The 21,176-nt window shown below is 52.9% G+C and overlaps 6 protein-coding genes across 6 annotated transcripts; 3 read left to right on the top strand and 3 right to left on the bottom strand.

Moving 5' to 3' along the window:
- Positions 1-175: 175 nt before the first annotated feature.
- On the top strand, positions 176-2,485 carry AYO20_06916 (hypothetical protein; the record flags this gene model as incomplete). Its single annotated transcript, XM_022645204.1, has 5 exons — positions 176-348; positions 396-1,023; positions 1,081-1,133; positions 1,182-1,465; positions 1,572-2,485. 5 exons carry the CDS (start codon positions 176-178, stop codon positions 2,483-2,485), a joined length of 2,052 nt encoding a protein of 683 aa, XP_022498752.1.
- A 418-nt stretch (positions 2,486-2,903) lies between these two features.
- Positions 2,904-4,808, bottom strand: AYO20_06915 (hypothetical protein; the record flags this gene model as incomplete). Its single annotated transcript, XM_022645203.1, has 1 exon — positions 2,904-4,808. One exon carries the CDS (start codon positions 4,806-4,808, stop codon positions 2,904-2,906), a length of 1,905 nt encoding a protein of 634 aa, XP_022498751.1.
- Positions 4,809-5,780: 972 nt separating this feature from the next.
- Positions 5,781-9,800, bottom strand: AYO20_06914 (hypothetical protein; the record flags this gene model as incomplete). Its single annotated transcript, XM_022645202.1, has 1 exon — positions 5,781-9,800. The coding sequence occupies one exon, from the start codon at positions 9,798-9,800 to the stop codon at positions 5,781-5,783; it is 4,020 nt and encodes a 1,339-aa protein (XP_022498750.1).
- Positions 9,801-10,843: 1,043 nt separating this feature from the next.
- On the bottom strand, positions 10,844-13,048 carry AYO20_06913 (hypothetical protein; the record flags this gene model as incomplete). The annotated part of the gene is made up of 3 exons (XM_022645201.1): positions 10,844-11,110; positions 11,159-12,916; positions 13,037-13,048. 3 exons carry the CDS (start codon positions 13,046-13,048, stop codon positions 10,844-10,846), a joined length of 2,037 nt encoding a protein of 678 aa, XP_022498749.1.
- A 3,432-nt stretch (positions 13,049-16,480) lies between these two features.
- Positions 16,481-18,366, top strand: AYO20_06912 (hypothetical protein; the record flags this gene model as incomplete). The annotated part of the gene is made up of 2 exons (XM_022645200.1): positions 16,481-17,155; positions 17,209-18,366. 2 exons carry the CDS (start codon positions 16,481-16,483, stop codon positions 18,364-18,366), a joined length of 1,833 nt encoding a protein of 610 aa, XP_022498748.1.
- An 894-nt stretch (positions 18,367-19,260) lies between these two features.
- Positions 19,261-20,976, top strand: AYO20_06911 (hypothetical protein; the record flags this gene model as incomplete). The annotated part of the gene is made up of 1 exon (XM_022645199.1): positions 19,261-20,976. One exon carries the CDS (start codon positions 19,261-19,263, stop codon positions 20,974-20,976), a length of 1,716 nt encoding a protein of 571 aa, XP_022498747.1.
- Between the last annotated feature and the right edge of the window lie 200 nt (positions 20,977-21,176).

Genomic DNA, 21,176 nt, shown 5'->3' with positions numbered 1-21,176 from the left:
GCCTCTGATTGGCTGTCTCTGGAACAAACCATCACGTGATAATACAGTCTGCTCAGATTTCCTGAGGAGCGGAAATTCAAAGTCCGTTCCCGCTCCTCACCTGCGAAATGTATTTCTCCCTCAAGATTCCCGTCCCCGTTCACCTCAGACGGGGCTCTTACAGAAGACGACGGCAATGAATGGAGTCGGCATCTCTCTATTAAAGCGTAAGGCCTGCGTGCAATGCGCAAAGGCTAAAGCGAAGTGTTCCTTCACCAATGGGCTGCACGCTTGCGACCGATGTCGAAGGCTGAGGCGGGATTGTCTCCACGAAGAAGCGCCCCGTCGCCAGAAGGAGAAGCAGTCCACGTACGTCACGACCTGTATTGCGCGAGGCTGATCTAACGGAGCGGTAGGAGAATCAAAGCCCTCGAAGAAAAGGTCAGCAGCCTTCTCACACTGCTCACCCAAGACAAGCAGGCTTTGGGAAACACGAATGCTCCAGTCACAATAGCCACACCACCCCATACCGAGGAAGGGACCAGTGATAATGTGTCGTCCGCCTCGATCGGAAATGTGCAGAACGTCGAGGCCCCCGCCACATCGACTGCGGAAGAGACCGGGCAATTCGATGTTATTGACAGTGGTGTCTTGACAATGGCCACAGCCGATATCCTCGTCCAGACTTACAAGCAAGTTCACTCCAAGTTCTTCCCTTTTGTCCTCGTCGCTCCGGAAATCGATGCTGCTACTTTACGGAGAGACAAGCCAGTGCTCTTCCTGGCCATAGTGACGGTGTGTCTCGAAGCAGACCACCTTGTTCAAAGACGGCTTGGGGTTGAACTGAAGAAAATGCTCTCTTCACGATTGCTGATTAGGAACGAGAGGAGTATCGAACTCCTGCAAGCACTGCTCGTGCACCTCGGCTGGATCCAATACCACTTCCATCCCCAGAACAAGCAAACCTATATGCTTCTCCAGATGGCGATCGGCCTTGTCATGGACCTTGACCTTGACCGGTGTCCTGCGCACCGTGATCAGAGAGTGGGGAGTAATTTCTGTAGGATGCATGCGGAGGACAACTTGCCAACACAATGCCAGAGGACGACAGCTGAAACCCGAGCCCTGCTGGGCTGCTTCTATCTTTGTTCTTCGTGAGTACGTCTCTCCCCCCAGTTGAGCTCGATCTGATCCAGTCCAAGGCTGGCAATGACGCGGAAAGAACTGCTCATGAGTCATACTCGCTGGATCGATCACTGCTGCGACGTTCTTCAAGTCGAGCAAGAGGCAGCCACCGACATAGATGCAACGGCGTTTGTCAGAACCAAATGCCTAGCACAACGGATTAGCGAGAGATTCTCGTATGGCGACCATGCTTCCATTCAATCTCAGAGCGATGTTGTGATAGAGATGTCACTGAACGGCTTCAAGAAGGAAATTGCAGATCTGGAAGCGAATCCTGCATTCTCACCTGCACGGGAAAACTGTGAGTGGTTTAAAGACTTGCACTCGATAACGTCTGCCCTAATCCGACCCCTTGATATTGACGGAAGAAATCTACTAACAAATGCCTGTGGCCTCTCGGAAAATAGATATATTGATGGCAGAACTGAAAGTATTGTCCATCACAATGTACGAGGTGGCACTCTACCGCGACCTGAGCAGCAGCACGACATCGCCCTCGATGAACAAGGTCTCCCAACTCTGGAACCTCTTGGCCTCGACCCGAGCCTTTGTGGACTACTTCCTCAGCGTGCCTGAAGACGCGCTGAGACACCTGCCTGCGGCCTTCTTCTCCTTTGCGGCGTACGCGCTGATCGTGCTGTCGACGGTGTCACGCCTACCTTCGACCAGTGGGTGGGACAGCGCGATCGCCAAGCGCGAGGCCGACGTCCTGAACCTGGCGCGGCGCGTCAAGGTCAAATTCGGCGACGAGCTCACCCGCACGGGTAACAGTGTGGGCACGGACCACAGGGATGTGTGGGCTTTTTTCGCACGCGGCATGGGCGGGCTGATTGCTTGGCACGAGCGGTGCGAGAAGGAGAGTCAAGGATCAGCGGCGGTGGCAGCAGCAACAGCAGCAGGAGGGGCCGGAGGGGGAGAAGGCGAAGAACCCGAATACGAGCTCCGAATCAGCAGACCCGACCATACCTTGACGGCGAGGTGCGCGATGGCCGACGTGATGACCCCGTTCAACACGCTACGGTTCCTCAAGCCCGACGCCGGACCGAATAGAATAACCCCAGATAATGAGATCGGGACGCAGCCGACGCCGCAGGGACATCACACCATGACTGACCCAGGCATTAACACCGGCACCGGCGCTGACCACGATGTAAATGCGCACACTGCTGCTGATCTCGGTCCCAGCAACGACACGATGGACGGCCTCTGGGACGACGAGGTGTGGCAGTCCATCATGGACGAGTTTTCCATGTTCCCGACCACCACGGGCTTTCCCGCCGGATCCAGTGTGTCTCATCAGGTCGAGAGACTGCGGAGGTGAGCTGCCCTGGGCAGCCTCTCCTCCATCCAGCTGGTGTTGGGTTGAGAAGAAGATGCGGCAGACAGTAGGCGGTAGGCGGTAAGCGGTGGACGCTGGACACCGTACCGAAGAATATGGGGTCCCCCCCCCCAAATACCTATCTGTCTTCCTCTTCACACGTCTCAGCTTCAAAGGGTAGTTGGATATTAGAGCCGTACTTGTACTTGTCCTTGTTCTTGTGCCCGTTTTCTCAACGACCCTACGCAGCGGCGTAATATGTATCAATCTGTCAGAAAAAGGATACCAAAATATAATTGTATCACTAGCCAAAGAATCTCTAGGTTGTCTCTGTTTCTAAGATTCATCGTGCCCACCTTCCTTCCCTCCCTCCCTCCCTCACTGCCTGCCTAACTGTCTGCGTGCATCACATCAGACCACATCACAGAGGCACAATCCTATAATTGTTCCCCCGACGCTGCTCCGACGAGGCGGAGGCGTCGCCGGCGACCGTATACCTGACGACGCGCTGGCCGGCGACCTTGACAATATCGTCGGCAAGACCGCTGCGCGGATGCGCCGGGGCGAAGGCGGGGGCCTGGAACGCGTTGGCGACCTCGATCGGGTTCAGGGTGACCTTGCGCCCGAGTTCCCAGAAGCCCCAGTACGAGGGCAGCACGAGGAGCACGCAGATGAGGGTCGAGGCCAGGGCGCCAAACATCCACGGGTACCGCGTGCGGTAGTACACCTCGGCTTTGCGCTGGGTGGCCTCAACGAGGACTCTGCTCGAGTTCGACCATGCGTCCCATGACACGTCCGTGTCGGTGTAGCCCGGGCGGTTCCACAGGTCTTGCGCGGTCAGGAAGGTCAGCGTGTTCAGGCCGATCATGAGGTCGGTCATCGGGTCGGGGTAGGAGAAAGGGCACCCCTCCGAAGCGTCGTCGACTTCTTTGGTGCCGGAAAACTGTCCCGTGCTGGACAGAGACCAGGGGCTATTTCTCGTGTCGTTGCTGGTAATCAGTGTCGCGGTGCTCTTGTAGCGATCTGACAAGGCGCGAGCGATCCCGCCAGTGCGAGTCTTCGCCAGGCTCGTAGGGTCCCACGCCGTAGCATTCGAAATCCACCACTGGAAGTCAAATTCGGGGATTTGGCCTTTGTCATAGTCAAAATAATCTGTGGCAGCAACCAAGGTTCCATAAATGGGGTCGATGCGACCAAAATAAACCGTCGTTTGTGCGTTGGTGTCGTTCGTTTGGGTCGTGGTGCTGTTGGCAAACTCCAGGTAGATTGGATAGCTCAGCATCGCCTCCCGTAGCTCGCATTGTTTTGTCTTTATCGTGGCAGGACATTGCTGTTTCGTGTCCGATGCGTTGGGGTACTCGGCGTCGTAATATGTCAAGTTCAGACCGATCCAAGTATAGTTCTTCGCAGCCGTTGGGAATGTGGTGTTGAAACTGACGCTGAAGACTGTGGTCTCGGTGTTGATATAAGTCTTGTTGGGACCCGCATGTGCCTCAGCATCGCGAATCAGATCAACGGCTCGTTTATGAGCATGGTCATTTTCACACTTGGCGATGTATCCCGGGGCAAGGACTGTGAGATTGCAAATACCCTCGCATTCAGTGAATCCACTTGGCTGGTAGGGTTGGGCATAGGCAGAGCTGGCCCAGCTCATGACATCGATGGTGAATTCGTAGAGCAACAGGTCTGTATCATTGGCGGCTTTGTTCAGCTGGCCGGTGAGCGGAAGCTGTGGCGTGGGAAAGGTGGTGATGTTGACCGGGTGGGGAGATCCTAGTGTGATGTATGTGCTTGTGGACCGTTGAAAGAGGATGCCGTCGATGATGGTGAGCTTGGTGACGAGGGCCGCCAGGGCCGCAATGTTGAAATATTTGACGTTCAACACGACTGATGCAATACTGCTCCCAAAGGCCCACGTATTGTGAAGGTCGGCGATCGTCGCACCTTTCATCGCTCGCCTCCACCACGACACGGCAATGCCCTGTGCCACCGCAATGGCGATGCAGACACTGGCCCCGCTGTTGCATACCGATAGTATGACGTTGGGGGCCATCTTCTGGGGCCATGACGAGAGAGGTTTATCGTTTGATTCCTTCAAAACCACAATTGCAACCGTCGAGAATGCCACAACCATGAGGAGGCATCCGAAACCCACCCAGGGAAAGCGTTTCCAGAACCCCGGCTGCCATTGTTCATCGAGCGTGAAATCTGTAGTTGGTCGCCGTCCATCACGGCTACTCAGCGAAGGATCGACTTCGACGATGGAGACTCCAATGGGGGGTTGAACCTCGTTCTTGTTGTCGACCGGAGATGTTGAAGACGACATGGTGTCTCAATAACCTAGGTCTTGGTCCGATTGACTTTGCGACGCGAGCAGAAAAGAAGCTTCGACAAGCTTCCGGGGGAGGTATCCATGGTTTGATATGTGAAGAGCGAGGCGAAGGCGAGGCGAATCGATGCCCCCCTGATCCTGTCCATTCGACTACTTTCCACCTCTTGCTGAACAGCCAGCCTTCACTCACGCTGGCTTCCTCAAACAGGAGCGCGGCAGCAAGCGTAGCTGTAGACCACCACATATGTGTTCTGGCCAGACTGATTTGACCGGACTGCCAATCAAGCGTGGTAAGAGGAGAGAGGCGCTCATTTTGGGCAGCTGTGAACAACCCTTGTGTGGGTGGAGAGGGTCAAATGGTTTCTGGGAATGGCGTGCGAGCAGATGAGAAGACGAGCGGGTTTCGACCGGTGGCTGCCATGAGGCCCAGGTGTTCGAGACAGAAGTATCGAGAACCTTGTACTGGCCTGACTGGTACAATGTGTTTGTGCTGTTGGCTGAAAAGGAGAGAGAGTGTGTGTTTGTCGATGCGTTATTATTGGCGCCGTGGCACTTTGTCCTTCAGGTGAGTCTCAGCCACAAGAACACCAACACTCCACATTCAATCAATCCATAATACCGAGTAGGTACTTGTCTGTACCGAGTACCCAGTACCCTGTACTTCGCTCACACATGTTTGGAAGCGAGACTCGTGGCTTCACCTGGTGCCACATGGTACTACTGCATGTTAGAGGCGTCCACAAACAACTGGTTCAATTTCCGTCAACGCCACGCCCGCAGATGGTCTCGGCCTCACCGCAGTGGCGTCTATCACTCCCTTTACTACTCACTCACTCACTCACTCACTCAACTCACACGACTGTCCTGGTATCGTGCCGCTTCTTCCGCGCACTATCACTATTGGTAGCTCATCCAAAAGAACTCTGTTCCAAAAGAAACACTTGCAGGTGAGGTCTTGTGCCATGTCTATCTGTCCTGCCCATTGAACTCCACCAAATGTCTAACAATCTCAAAAATCCCATGATGATCCTCGGCGCCGTCGCCTGCGAGGTGGCGAGGAGTATCGATCCTCTTTCTCAACTCATCATCCAACAGTGCTCGTAGCCGCGAAGCCAGAACACCGATCCTAGCCCACCCTCTCAGCTTCACCCACCCATCCACAACGACTCCTCGCCCCAGTGTATCGACCTCGATGGGCCCGCCAAACAACAACAGTCCGTAGGGGTTGAGAGGCGTCAAATCCCGGATGAAGGTCTTGCTCGTCGCCATCTTGGTGAAATAGCTCACAAAGCTTGCGTTGCCAGAGAACCCCTGGGCGTCGAAGAGGACACTGCTGGGGTGCACAAATACCCTTCCGTTTTCCTCGTTGAAGTACTTGATTGTTTTGGCGTCCGGGTCGAGTTCTTTGGCCCCGCTCATAGACGCAATGTATTTCTTGTCCGGCATTTGAATGCGTGCAATCTGAGGGTTTAGAGCACCGGCGATTATGGCCCGTTGGAGCATGTTGTTGCTCTTCTGTCGGTTGTAGAGGGATAGGTCACTGTTGTAATTGGCAGGCAACAGGCTGGCTTCAATCAAGGAATCAAGAAGCTGCCGTCGAGTCGAGTCAATGTCGCGGAGGGTCTGAGGAGACAAGAATCTTGAAGAACACCACTGCTGCACATCTTTGTATCGCGATGTCGCAGACACCTCTTTCCACAGCTCATATGCTCGACAGTCGACAACGATGTCGCCGTCCGAGGCATTCATGGACAGTCTTGCTTCCTTCGCCTCATCTCTTTTCTCGCGCGGTGAGACAAACGGACTCTTGGTCGCCAAGATGGCAGCAATCGTCAGACAGGATTCCACACAGTCGAATAGGACACCGTAAACGAGCAGTTTCGCACAGCGAAGGTCAGCGGGTATCATTGCCAGGTAGGTCCCGAGACCTGTCAAGCGATCATTCTCCAAAGCACCCATCCGCTGCAAGGTCTTCAGAGCGGTAACAACAGCGCGACTGTCTGGCGGCGTGATGGTGCTTGCCAGGAATTCCTCCACATTGCGAACTGAACCAGTCGCTTTGACCGAAAGACATAGCTGCTCCAAGGGTGTCCGGAGCATTTCTGGGGCGGGAGACTCCGCCATGTTGGCTTCTACATTCCTCGTAAAGAGTTTGTAGCAATTCCCCGCTCGAACTCGACCAGCTCGGCCACGACGCTGCTTGCAGGCTGCTCGCGAAGCCCAGACCTCTTCCAGACGCACGATATTGGTGACAGGGTCGTAGTTCGTCTCCTTGACTTTGCCCGAGTCGACCACGGCCACAATGTCTTCAATGGTGATTGATGTCTCGGCAACATTCGTGGCAACAACCACTTTTCGTTTACCTGCTGGCGGTTGTCTGAACACGAGACGCTGTTCGGCAGGTGTGAGAGAAGCATGGAGCGGTAGGCCATGAATACCGGGTATGCTAGCTAGGGTCCTAAGACATCGGTCGATTTCTAGCGTGCCGGGCATAAAAATGAGAATCCCTCCACTGGAACTACCCAGCTGCATGTCAATATGTCGCACAAGGGAAGCGATTAGCTGGTAATTGATTCCAATCCCGAGATTCTGTATCGCCTTGCCCACTGGGGGGTCATCGTCTGACTCTGGCTGAAATTCTCTTTTCTCGTTTCCCACGAGCCGGACAACGTCGTCCAAGTAATAGTCCTGGACCGGGTATGTACGACCTTCGACGTGGATTCTGCCAACTCTGTCGACGCCAAAGTAGTCGACGAACGTATCGGCATTCAGTGTCGCACTCATCAGGACGATCTTCAAAAGGGGCAAGGATGGCAGGGCCTCGCGCAGCAAGGCCAACAAAAAATCGGTATCCAGCGACCGCTCATGGACTTCATCAATGAAAATGTGGCTGATATTTGCCAGAGCTGATTTGATGTTGGACGACGTCTGTAGGCGTCGAAGGAGCACGCCCGTGGTTTGGAATGTGATTTTCGTTTTGGACGAGATCTTCGACTCTCCCCTGATGATATATCCCACTTCCTGGCCTTCTTTGTCACATCGCTCTGCACTAACACGCTCGGACAATGACAGAGCAGCGACCCGCCTGGGTTGCGTGCAGATGATGTTGACCGAAGAGCCTCGCATTGCTTCGATTGCGCCGTCCAGCACAAACTGGACCGCCTGGGTGCTTTTCCCGGAGCCGGTTTCTCCCGTGATCAGAGTCACTTGCGATTGTCCAACCACATTAATAACTTCATCTTTTTTGGTCCATGCGGGTAGACGTTGCCGGACTGAGTTCATTGTCCGTTGAGCTTCCAAGCTCTGTCGCGTTTTCCAAGCATCGAATATTGCTTCGCTGGTTCGATTATCCTTCGTGTATGCCTTTCCCCTCGGTCTTGATGGGATAGAATATTCGTCCGTTACATTCTGCGTCGCTGCAAACATTCCTCCCATGGGAACGGAGGTCATCTCCAAGTCACTCAATTTTCCAGGATTGTCGATGATATTTGGCATTGAGCTCTCTAGCCATTCCAATAAACTGAATATCATCGGATCCTCAAGGAGATGTTCCTGAGCATATTTGCATGCTCTCTTGGTTGCGCTCAGGCGAATGTAACTCGGTATTCCGGGTGCTTCAATTGAGATAATGGGTAATCTGCTTGGATAACCGGACGTCGGACGACGAAAGTGAAATGTGGCAGAGATCTTTGAATTGGGATCCGCCTGGATAGAGCATCTGTAATGACCAGAGAGCTTGAACCTTTCCGCAAGTATGGCGTCGAGAGCAGTCATTTCCTCATCCCAGACGTCCACACTGCCTTCTGCGTCCACAATCAGGTCGACCTCGGACGGCAGGAGTCGTGATTGTAGGGCTTCCGCCGCTAGAGCCTCATCGCCGTCATTATCGCGTAGGACTTGAAGACATAGCTGGCTAGGATAGCCTCCTTGACTCAGCCGCTTTATCTTGGCTTCAGTCGCTAGGTCGCTGCTAACGAGAGTAATGCCAGCATTATAACCAGGTGGGAAGCTCCATGCAGGCAGGCAATCTTCAGGAACGTGGATTAGCAGCCACTCCAACACTTCCTCCCGTGTGCCGCAGTTTTCGAGCGCTTCTTGGATGTGGGAGGGTTGAAAGCCAGACCGAGACAGATCGGACACAATTAAGTCCTTGTCCATTTTGGAAATCTCAAGCCTGTTTGGGTTCCAGATGCTTCGGGACCTGATGATTGCCTCGGTCCGTGTGCGAGCCTCTTGGCCTAGCTCAAGTCGCGACGCTCGATCCCATGCTTTCGATGTAATATTATCCGGTGCTGAGCCAGTCAAACCTGACGATGCAGTCTTGGGGGGTTGCCGTGCCTCTTGCTCCTTTCGCTTCTCCAGGGCAGCTTTGATCTCCTGTCCCTTGAGTTCGGCGGCGAAGGGGTCCGCATCATATTTCCATGCCCTACCATCCTTGACATCTTCCTCTTTAAGACGTTGAAAGTCACCTTTCCATAGATCTCGGTAGGTAGGAGGTAATGCCATCGCCAAATTCTTCATACTGGACACACGGAACAAGGCATAAGCAGCTGCGAAATGACGAGCTTCCAGCGCTGTCGGCTGATCTGCGAGTTGGGCATGTGATGGGGGAAGATGAAATGGGGGAAGTTTCGTGACAGATCCCGTCTTCGGGTCCGTCCTCGACAGAACAACCCATGACCGGTGAAGTTTATCTCCGCCGTTTGCTGCTGGAACTTGACGGCCCTGATACTCCGGCTTATTCCATTTTTCTCGCTGGCAGTGCTCTGATAGCAGGTTGACTGGTAACTTGCCAGTCCATGAAGCACCTCCAATAATCTTTTTCACATCAACCCGTGGTGGAGCTCCGTCGGGCTCTTTCTGTTCCTGCTTCCTTTTGTCATTTTTGTCCTTAGTGAAAACTATATGATCGCTGTCTGGGACTGCAAGTGTGGTCTTTTTGGAGGCGTTACTTTTGCCAGAGGCAGAGCCTTTTTTAGGTGCCATATGTGTTCCAAGATGAGAAATGCGAAAGCTTCCCACAGCGCTTCAACTTGAAGACTCAATACCTTACGGCATGTGCCAGAAGCTGACTCCGACAGCGCCTACCATCAGCACAACTTCAGCGAGACTTCAGCAAGCGTAAATGCCTTGCTGCACAGCAGTGCCAAGAATTGGGAGACTTAGAGCAAGTAGTGACACAACGCACTTTGCATAATGGAAGTTCATCTTTGGCCGTACCTCTAATGAAGATCTGTAATCAACAGCGCAGTCTCAGGGCAAAATGTTCCCGATGGCAAACAAGGCGAAAATTATGTCCGGTGTCGGAAGACTTGCCTGTTACGGTTGCCAAGGCAAGATCTTTATCAGGCTGGCATTCAGCCTTGTCGAACGGGGACTCCTCCCCCCTTTTCAGCAGCCTCGCGCCGAATCCGGAAATTGGCACCATAGGTACCAACCAATATCTCGAAAGGATTGGTTCACAATCAGGGCGCACAATCGTTGGATGAGCACAGTTGTTATGATCGCAATCAATCAAGGTAGTGTGTGTATTATCTGACTGGGAGCATGAGTTCATTGCCTGCTGATTATTGATCCCACTCTATCACGCCGAGCAACACCGTGCTATCTCTAACAGTGTGGCTCCGCCACGTCGCTCTCCAAAGCCGGTCACAAGCTTCGAAGGACAACGATGATGATGCCCATGAATCATTCCAATAATCCTACAGAAGACCGAGAGAAATTTCTCTCCAGCACCCTCACTCTCTCGGTCCCTCTGCCGTGAATGCCAATTACTTTGTCATAAATTCGTGTTTTCTCGTCAATGATTCCCATCGAATATTGAGAAGCTCTAAACCCAGCAGAAGTGAATATCGTCAACCAATCCTGAGTCCGTTTCGACTGGATGGCGCGAAGCTCCCGCAGCTGAGAGTTTACGATGTGCATGATTCTCATCTCGGAGATGTCGAAAAGTTGCCCCTTCTAATAGTCGAGTGCTTGCCTCCGAAACAAGGTGATTTAAATTAAGAATTGTTTGAATGGTGAGTTTCTCACATGCGAAGGTAAGGAACGCTGTCGTAAAATGAAAGCATCGTTGACTGAAGGATAGATGTTGGTGCGACGGGCTCTGGCAATTCGAACCCTCTCTGGATCTCAGTCTCAACGAATGCCGATGCTCTCTTGTAGCGTTTGTCGCAATACTTATTGAACACTGCGTTGTGATGTTTTCGTGGATCTTCACAGCATTCCAGAAGTAAGTTGATCAATGGTTTGAGTTGGGTGTAAGTGTACCCGGAATAGTAGACATGATGAGCGGTCTAGGTGCGTTAGTAAGTGAGCCTTCTCCAGTTGAGCTGGTGACTTACCCATGTGCCTTTCCGGAGCATAACGCGTGCGAGACAATGCGATGCCGCCGCTGTAAAACTCGGGGGGCTGCCAATGAACCGCTCGTCCATCATGGTCACTTCAAGGAAATATTTAGCCAAGGTCCTCGTCTCCAGGTCGTAATCGTCAGCTTTGCTGATTCGGCGCAAAAAGCTCATGGGACCAGGGAAGCCAAGTTCGAATTGGAGCATGGTAAGCATAAAGCGCTCGGCTTTGAGAATCTCATCGACGCTGTAACCACCATCGACCATGTACACAATTTCCTGGACCGACGGACAATTGATCTCTTCATACTTGGCGGCGATGAAAATGGCCGTTGCACCCACAAGCTGTAGTTTGCCGAGAGACACGACCTTGCACGACAGGAACCGATCGATGTAATTGACAGTGAGGAATAGGGTCTCTGGTAAGAGATTGAATCGGAGGTGGACTTGAACAAGCCAATCCATCAACACTGACCGCATCGACCATTGAATCTCATGTTGGTTGTCCATATAGTGCGCGTTCGGAAGCATCTTCACTTCGAGTTGTCGCATGTAATCGAATATCTCCTCTCCATACTCTGCGACCATGCTCGTGTCGTAGCTTTCATCCTCAACCTCCTCAAGAGAACGCGTGGCTTCGACCAACTGCTTTGCTGCAGCAATCTCCTTGCGGGCACGTTGGTTCATTTGCGGAAAGAGAACGGTCGTAGCGCCGCCGGTGGTATTGTCACCTCGTGAACGAAAAGACCTTGCGGTCACATAATCTTCCTCTTCGTAGTTCTCGTCATCCTCTTCGTCCCAATATTCTTCTTGCTCAAGTCGTTGCTGGATATAGGAATGGTGAGGGCTCAGGAGCGGGACGCTATCGACAACATTCACCAGACTGGCCACGGGAATGTGTTGTGGCTCTTTTCGCATCGCGGCAACGTGGGTTTCTACGGAGGGTAGAATATTTTCGGGCAGAGATCGTTCAGAGGGCTGTTGCGAAAGTTGCTGGGCAACGTGGTTTGAGGTAGTGATGATCGCATCGTTCACCTGTGTCTCGCTATTTGGCTCGCTCGAGAGTGCAGGACCCAGATTTACGCCTTCAATGCCAGGCAGGCTAGTGTCTGAATGAAGATCTTGGGTGTCTTTGACCGGCTCGGCAGGAACAACAACAGGTGCTGGTAGAGGAAGGACGCAAAGCTGAGACTGTATTCCAGGAGTCGCTGAGCTCGAGTGCTTCTCACTCCCCGTTGGTTTTTCATTCACTGACTCGCTCAAAGCTATTTCTGTCTCTTGAAGCACAGCCAGGTGCTGATCGTTAAAGATTGTGGTATGGCGCTTGGTCAATGTCTTTTTCGTTGCGGCAGGCTGTAGAGGAGCCACATTCTCTCTGAATGTAGCATTGGAAGAGATCTTGGATGTCCCGTAGGAAGCTGCTCCGGCAAGGATTGTTTTCAACCCCTTTTGGGCGGGACGAAGGAGCGCAATGGATCTTCTTTGGTCAAGAGATTGAGTAGGCTTCACGACAGCCTGCAGACTCGGCTTGGTGTGCAATAATAAATCATCTTTGCTAGGTCTGCCTGCAGCGATATTGCTCACGTCTCCAAACGCAGTTCGCTTGGCCGCAGCCTTCAGCCCTTGAGCTTCGGCGAAAGTAGTTGTAAGTGCTGGACTCGATTTGTTTCGATGATGGATTGTTTTAACGACCTGGCCTTCGGGCGGGACATTTTCGTCGTTTCTGACGCGTATTGGCCGAAGGGGGCGCTGTGGCTATCAGAGAAGTATACATTAGCCCAGATGTTCCTCGACGGGGAAGTTTGGATTAAAGCATTGGTAGAGCAAGCCGCGTCTCGACAGTGTGTGACAGGCTCTAGGGAGAGTCTTCCTTACCTTGACATCCATATTGACGAGGCGTTATACCTGTGATGGGACTGCGAAGGGACGCAAGCTGCTCGAACTCGAATGGACGATGAGCTCTTGGAACCCCCTTAGATTTTGCAAAGCGCGACACGGACAGGTACATTCAGTCCGAAGAGAGGAAGGAACAAGGTCGTGAGAGGAAGAGGATGGTCAAGGGAAAGAGTATCGATGCAGAAGCTATGCCTGTGGAAAGGAGCACAGCATATGGGTTGGTCCTGGCAACAAACAAAACGGCATTATTTATTATTATGGGATTATGCAAGGTCGAGCAACTCGCATGTAAACACGAACGTTGATCGGTCATTGGATTGGCGCCGCGGCTCTTGCCGCCCTTAGCTTGGCCCGTCTCACGCTAGTCCATTCCTGGATCTATAAACACTTCGCGTACTTCAACAGACCTCACTTTTGCTTTTGCCCACGTTTAGCAGCGCCACGAGGAACAAAATATAGGACAAAGTAAATCTTTGCCACAGGATAGTATTTTGGTAGGAGTTCATATATTTTTCACAGCGTATTCGTACTGCTCAATTCGGTTAGGGCCAAAAAAGTAGAAAATGACGTCAACGCGTCGCGCAAATCGCCAAATCACGTGCTTTCGCACACATTGACGAAGCTGGGTGTGTTGCCTCCAGATCCAATACCATGTTCAGTTGCTACTACATTCTCCTGATTGTATTTATCACTATGAAAGAAAAGCAGAATGTTTGATACGTCGCCACTTTCCCAACAGCAGCAAATTTCTCTCCTCCAATTCGGACTCTGGAAGTGATGGGGGGATTCCCTCGGACGTTTTTGTTTTAGGCGCTTACTCAACCTCAAACGATGTCATCGGACCGCAGATGATCCAGAATCTGATGACATGGAGGGTTGCTTGATACAACTCAAAATGATAGCTGTTCCGCGCTCTAATTGCAGTCAGATATCTGAGGCTGTGTCTGGAAGGAATCTGCGACCTCGAACACTCTCAAGACGATGCTCTGTCATGATGGAGGCGATGGGACTAACATATTTAGGCTGCGCATTTCCTGTTTGGGTTGCTTATTGCAATGTCCCACAAGAGCAATATTCGTACGTGCGCAAAGATCATTTTCCCAGAAGAAGGTTGAGCTGAACATCGCGCGGAAATATGTGCGACTTGAGATGCAACCAACCCGAGGTTTCGGGGTTTCAGTTTCTTGCGCAAACTCTGATTTTGGCGATTCAGGCTTGTCATTTGTACGGCATGTGATGGCCCCAATTGGCACGATCCTAAATGCGCCGAATTGCGCTTACGACTGGCAGACTCCTAATCTCTCGAATAATGTTTCGTCAACAGAGCCCATGACCTGGTTTCTTTTCGGACGCTGCAACCCATACTGGGGTGTGCGGGAATGCGACTGCAATAATTTCGTCAATCTCGGCACAAGGTTAGCGAGCTGAAAACTCACGACGACCAAGAAGGTGCTGTCTCGAAATACGAGTAGTCATGGGCATCCGGCTCGGTTCCGGCGAGTCGTCAACTTTGTGTGTACATACAGTTATATATCTACAAGCATGCAACAGGTACAGGCGACGGCCATCACGTTATCGAGCAGATAGCGCCAGGTTTGAGGTCGCCGCCAGTTCCGCCATCCATCCCGCCAAGATGCTGGTCGGTGTGGGAACTTGCAGCTGGTGCGTTGCAGATCGCCCAGACGATAGACATATCATTGCCGCCGTGGCGGGCTCGCAACAAGTCGCACCTAGAATTAGGGTGGTCTTTATCAGCAGAAGTCCAGCCAGCCAGACAGTCCGAATGGAGCGAAGTGGACGGTGGGCAGCACCGTGAACCCTGAGGGAGGTAATGTATCCTGTGGCAGCCACTGCGGCAGCCCACGCTTGAGTGGTTGAGGGGATTGGTCCAACGATGGCGACGGATGCTTGCGTGTTCTTGACGACGGCCTCTTGAACGGCACCAGACTCCTTGGGACTCCACCTGCATTATTATTACGGCTCAGAAAACCTCTCCAGCTCACCCATGGTCCATCGGAGCGCTGACGCTTGCTAATCTTTGCCATAGTGGCCCATACAAAGCCCGCCGAATCCGCTACGGCTTCGGCCACTTTCTCGAACATCATTTCAACCAAGTGAGGGGTTTGGCTTTTCTTCCTTATTCTTTGGTTTCCTAGTTCCAGCGCATCGCCGGGCCAGGTTCGCAAGTACTGTCCTCACTTTTCCGACCATCAGCTCCGCCCGCTGACTGCCTCATGGTTTTTCCCTTCTTGTCTGCCCACCTCTGATTGCCTGGCCTCGGCCCCAGCCATACAAAATCCAAGGCACGGCTCTCAGCCTGCCAGTCCCAATGGCCAGCAAAGACACCGCTTCGGGTCGTCACCTGGCATCCTTTTAGCTCGTACACGGGAAGATATGCCGTCACAAGATAGCGCTACGAACCCCTAGGGTTGCTGGCGGTCGAAAAAAGACAGCGCTGTGGGTTTTGTCCCGTCTAGATATCTTTCGTAGTCACTGGAGTCGTCGCCAGATACTGAGACTTTCTTCTTTGCTGGGTCGCTCTTTGTCGCCGGCATTGACATTCTAGTCGCAATAATTGGGATCGCGAGAGTATTTGTGACTCGTTCGGAATAAATAATAAATCAATTCCTAGATAATACACAGTGCGATAGCCACGTTCTTGTGGTACGAGTACGTACTGGCATTTGTTGGACCGGGGGTGGGCCTCGTTTCACACGCCCGTTGACTATTGCGGTATCCCAAGCCTCAGTCCGCACCTTGAACTTCCTTTCTTCCCTAGACCTCTCACCTCCCCCCCAGTACCTCTGATTTCCATTCATCTACGCCGTCGAGGGCCTTTTGTCTGTCTACTAGAGAGGTTCCATCGTTTATCTTTTCTCTCGGGCACTCTGTCGTCTACCACATTCCACTGTCACCGCTACGACACACCACCGCAGCCACCATGCTGTAACCCTCGATCGTATCTTGACGGTTGAGCCGGATGCTGTTGCAATTGCCATTGCGCACATTCTCTTCTATCTCTTCTTGATCTCAGGGCCATCGCAAGCATCCACACTTTTCATCTGAAAGCCTCGACTCATTGTAAGTGTCACAGAATGGGACTAGGAACCCAAGCCCGTTGTCCTGCTCCCACCCAAGACTCACACCATCCCTGGTCCATTTTCCCAACAGCTTCAGTGCTCCCAAACATTACCATCCAATGTTGTATGAACTCCAAACTAATACTTACACTCAGGGCCTCTTTCAATCGAACAATAAGCCGAACATCCTCCGTCAAGCGTCCTCTACCTGAAGCCAACCTTAGATGATTCCTCCCACGTCGTCAGAGTTATAAGAAGGCCGTCACATATATCTAAGCCGTTAGACAAGATGCAAGTCTCTAGCCTACTTTCAGCCGAAGACCATGAAATGTCGCCGACAAAAATGCCTCCTGCAAAGTCTGTCTCCTTCGAGCTCCTGCTGGACGAAGGCTCTAAAACCAGGGCGAGGATTCCACTACGCATTGTGCTCAACATGCATGATAGCACCGAGTCCATCATAACAACAGTCAAGAACTTCTACGGCATATACGATGGAAACGGAGTGAGTTTCGAAGATGCCTGGGGTAACACTCTCATTGCCTCCTATGACAATCTCGTCCATAATTCTACTGTCTATATGCGCATTGTGCCAGCTCCCCAGACTGCGTCTAATCCATACCCACACGCCGTCCACAACGGCGAGAACGGCTATGAACCTCGACGCCGACCCAGTTTGGGCGAGCCCTTTCAGATGTTGCCACCTCACATGCGCGAGCAATCCCACTCGCCTTCGAGGCCTGCGTCCAGGGTTGCTCGTAAGCGGAGCGTTTCTCCAACGCAAGGGCGCGGCCGTCGAAGTGCGTCGCAGCAGAAAGCATCGTCTTATGCGGTTGTCAGCCGGGCCTCAAGTGCCACGGGAAGCTTTCATGACGAGAACGGATATAGCGACAGTGAAGCTGGGCGCAGCTCAATCTCTGGATCCAAGAAAGCTCGAAGCGAGCAATTTGCTAGCTCCGACATCAGTACCGCCAATGTCCTTCAAGATGGGCGCCGTGGACAGCCCATCTTTGACAGTTCGGTAAGTCCCCAGATATGATTTACAATTGCCTCCTTGCTGACTTGCACTCCCAGACTCTTCCTCTTTTCGTCCCTCCTCAGGTCCCGGTGACTGCATCCCAGTCTTCCATCTCACCTCAACGACGTTCACTCCCCCAGGAAGGCCCTTCACCCTTGCATCCTGCAAGTCAAAAAATATACGGGCTGCAAAATGTCCCTATACTCTCTCCACAAAGTTACGGACCCAGTTCCCATGTGTTTGGTAGCGGCGATCAAGGAGCAGGCGTTGATATGGCAACACCTGTACCCCAACATGGTCACCGACTACGTGACAGATCCAGCATGCAGCAGTCATATATTGGGCGACAAGGATATAACGGGAACGGGATCCTACCGACACCAGATCCCACAGTAGCAAGTTGTATTTCAGATGAAGACGTGGCCCGTACCCTGATTGCTCTGGGTGATGCCTCCAACTACTCTCATGGGCGCACCTCTAATTCGACCATGGATGAGACTTTTAGTGGTGTTGCGGATGCGGCTTCATCGACTGGTGCAACAAGTGACAGTGACGAATACAGTGATGCAGAAGGCGGGCTCCCCAAACACAGAAAGTATCTTGATGACGAGGACGAGGAATATGCTCACGACAGCATAAGGGGCGATCATGAGGATTACGAGGGTCAGCCCAAAACCAAGAAAATCAAGACGAAAATGCATGACGGCCCATCCAATGGGTATCGGTCCAAGTCGGCTGGGTTAATGAAGCAGGGGAAATTACCCAAGGCTAGGCCAAACGGTCCTCCAAAGATTGTCAAACATTCGACACAACCTGGGCTTATGAAGGCACCGTCCGCACCGGCGTCTGCCGGACAGGTCAGGAAGTCGTCTGGTTCAAGCCTCAACTTTCAACACCAACTCGCCGCGGATGAGGAAGATCTGTCTTCCAAACCCCGTTGTCAGCGATGTCGAAAGAGTAAGAAAGGCTGCGACCGCCAGCGCCCTTGCGGGCGTTGCAAGGATGCTGGCATTGGCATCGACGGATGCATCAGCGAAGACGAAGGAAATGGCCGAAAAGGTCGATATGGCAGGCATATGGGGGTTCCGGTGAAGAAGCTCGCCGAGGACCTTCTGACAGAGCAATCTGATTCTGTCGCCGGCGCAGCCGATGGGTTGATGGACTCAATTGGGACATACGGGAGTCCTGACAAGAACAAGAAGAGGAAAAGGTGATCGGCAACCACAAAAACGGCCTCGATTTACCAAGGAAAGTTTAGGAGGATGTTCGCAAGGCCGGACAAGAACAAGCGAAACCAGAGGCAACAGGGAATAGACTGGGGGATTAAAGGTTGCAAAAATTTGGATCCAAATAGGCCGCGAGGCCGTGGTGTGACGAGATTGATGGACTGGCAATGACGCGGCAAGTTGTTTTGATCCTTTTGTGTTCGCGGTTGTCGAATGCTTCTTGACTCGAGAAAGAGTTGCGCGACGGTCGAGTTTGAACAAACTGCATGGGTATTCCTTTTGTGTTGTGTTGACTGGTGGACGAAATGGGCGCATCTTTGTGATCTATTTTTCGATGCAAGGAAATTATCGATTAACCACCGGGCACGGAAGGACTTATGAGTGTATGAAATGAGAAGGGTCCTATCTTTCGAATGCTATCAAGAAATTTGACCACCTTCAACTCTGGAGTGACCAAGTTTTCATCGCATACGTAGCCTCGTCGTGGAGGGTGGGGGTGCTTTGGAACCCCACCACACGTGACAAGGCTGCTCATATTATATAATCAATGCGGGGAAGTTCCAGCAAATGCGTCCCTCTCAAAACGGACTTGTTTGGAGAAAAAAAGTGAAAGTTGTCTCTGCCAAAAAGGTCACCAAGCACCAGCCAGTGGGCTCACCATTCTCAGGAAATCTGCCTTGACAATAGTCAGCTGCGTTCATTATAGGCAGCGACTCAATCGGAACTTTTCCTACTCGTTCATTCCACCATCTGGCAAGATTGAGCTTTTTCAACTTGAAGTTTTTTTTCCGCACTCTCCGAATGTCTTCCACCTCATGATCCTCCGAGTTCTGCACTGGTAAAAGAAACACCTCCCCGGCGGGCAGCCGCGGGCCATTAGTCATGTCGGACGGAGCGTCTTCCACTCCCCTTACGGCAAATGCCAGATCTACCCCACGAGGCGGCGGTACTGCCGCTGCCGCGAGACCGCGACCTCGAGCGGGAATCCAACGCAAGACCAAAGCCGAACGAGAACAGTTTGCGAAAGAAGAAGCCGAACGACAAAAGGCTCGAGCAGCTGAGCAAGAGGCAGCCAATCGCGGTGCACGAGGAGGAAGAGGTGCGAGTCGGGGAGGCAGAGGAAGCAGCGCAGCCACGCCCCAGAGAGAGGAGCCAGTAGGCGCAGGGGGTATCTTCGGGGCGGGGTCCAGTGCAAGGATCTCTACGAGGCCGCGTACAAGCTATGAAGGGTACGGTGAGCTTTTGGAAAGTGGTGTGCGAGGTGGACTCCCAGAAGATGCGCTTCAGGGTGCTTCGGCGTCAGGCAAGGCCACAACCACAGGCCGCAACGGGACTGGCCATGCAGGAACTTCTGCAGGCGGAAGAGGTGGAATTTCAGGTACAACAGGTGAAGTGTTCGATGCGGCGACGGACGAAGAGCCCGACGACGACCGAAAACGAGACATTGAGCTCATCATGATCTCGAGCGATGACGACGAAGACATGATCACATCAAGATCAAGAAAAGGGAAACAAAAGCCTACGGGTGGCAGCAAAGGAAAGCCTCGCAGAGCGCTGGGTCTACGACCAGTGCGTGCGCCGCGAGCAGACAAAGAAGCCGAAGGCCAGGAAGGAGACACGGCACGCGTCCGCAGCAAGACGAGCCGCTCCGCCATGGGTCAGAAATCCGACGGAGAGACTCAAGACGTCGACAGCAAAAGTGACCGAGACGACGATACCGAGGACGCAGACAATGACTCTCTCCAATTCGTCAAGGAACAGCCCTCTAGTCCCGAAATGAGGAAGCGGACGCTGAAAAAGCAGCTTGGTGCTGGCAGGATCGGGCGGGATGTCAAGGGCCATGCGACCGAGACGGCCGACGAGCGCGCGGAACGAATAAGAGCTATGCAGGACGTACAGAAGCTGAGGGATCTCTTCGTGGCCGCACCACCAGCAACTGGTGTGAAAATGGAAGTTGACGAAGACGAAGGGAAATCGTCGTCAGAGGAGTCGTCAGAAGAGGTCATATCCAAAATAAAAGACGGCAAGATGTTCCTCTTCCAACTTCCACCACTCACACCCTTCCTCGTCAACTCGGCCACCATGCAACCGCACGACGGAGGAGTCAAAGTCGAGCCCGGAACCGACGGCAGCGCCACGGCCGTCGATCTCAATGTCACGAATACCGACGCCGCCGCCGGCGGTGACCCGGACGGTCTTGCCAAAGCGACGAGACCAGACTTGCAGATGGACGGCCTGCTCACGGCTGCCGAGCCGACGCGTCTGCCCGCGGGCATCGTGGGCAAACTGCGCGTCCACACATCCGGCAAGGTCACCCTAGACTGGGGCGGGACGGACATGGAGGTCCGCTACGGCTCCGAGGTGTCTTTTCTACAGGACGTTGTCCTCGTCGAGCCCGGGCGCAAGCAAGAAGACGCGGGTGCCGGAGAGGACGGGCACGAGCACGAGAACGGTGGTGTTGGTAGTAACAGTGGCGACGAAGACCATAACAAGGCAGAAGACGAAGAGAAAAAGGACATCAAGGGCACCGTGTACGCCTTGGGCCCTGTGAGGAGGAAGATGGTCCTCATCCCCGACTGGGTCAAGTTGTACGACTGACCGACCGGCCAAACCACAACCACAACCACAACTTCTTGCCCGATCACCTCAGCCAGGTCTGGCTTTTCGTCCGGCTTGATCCACAAAAGTCATCGAGTTTGGCTAGTAGGCAGACAGACAGACTAGTCAGGCACAATATGTATGTGTGGTCGGGTCCCGTGTCAATCATGGGATAAAAAGACTTCCCCTCGAGGAAAAAG

The sequence above is a fragment of the Fonsecaea nubica genome, assembly GCF_001646965.1.
Source record: "Fonsecaea nubica strain CBS 269.64 chromosome Unknown Scaff46, whole genome shotgun sequence".
Lineage (NCBI taxonomy): Eukaryota > Fungi > Ascomycota > Eurotiomycetes > Chaetothyriales > Herpotrichiellaceae > Fonsecaea > Fonsecaea nubica.
Note: the sequence above shows the minus strand (reverse complement) of the source record. Positions and strands in the feature narration are given on the sequence as shown.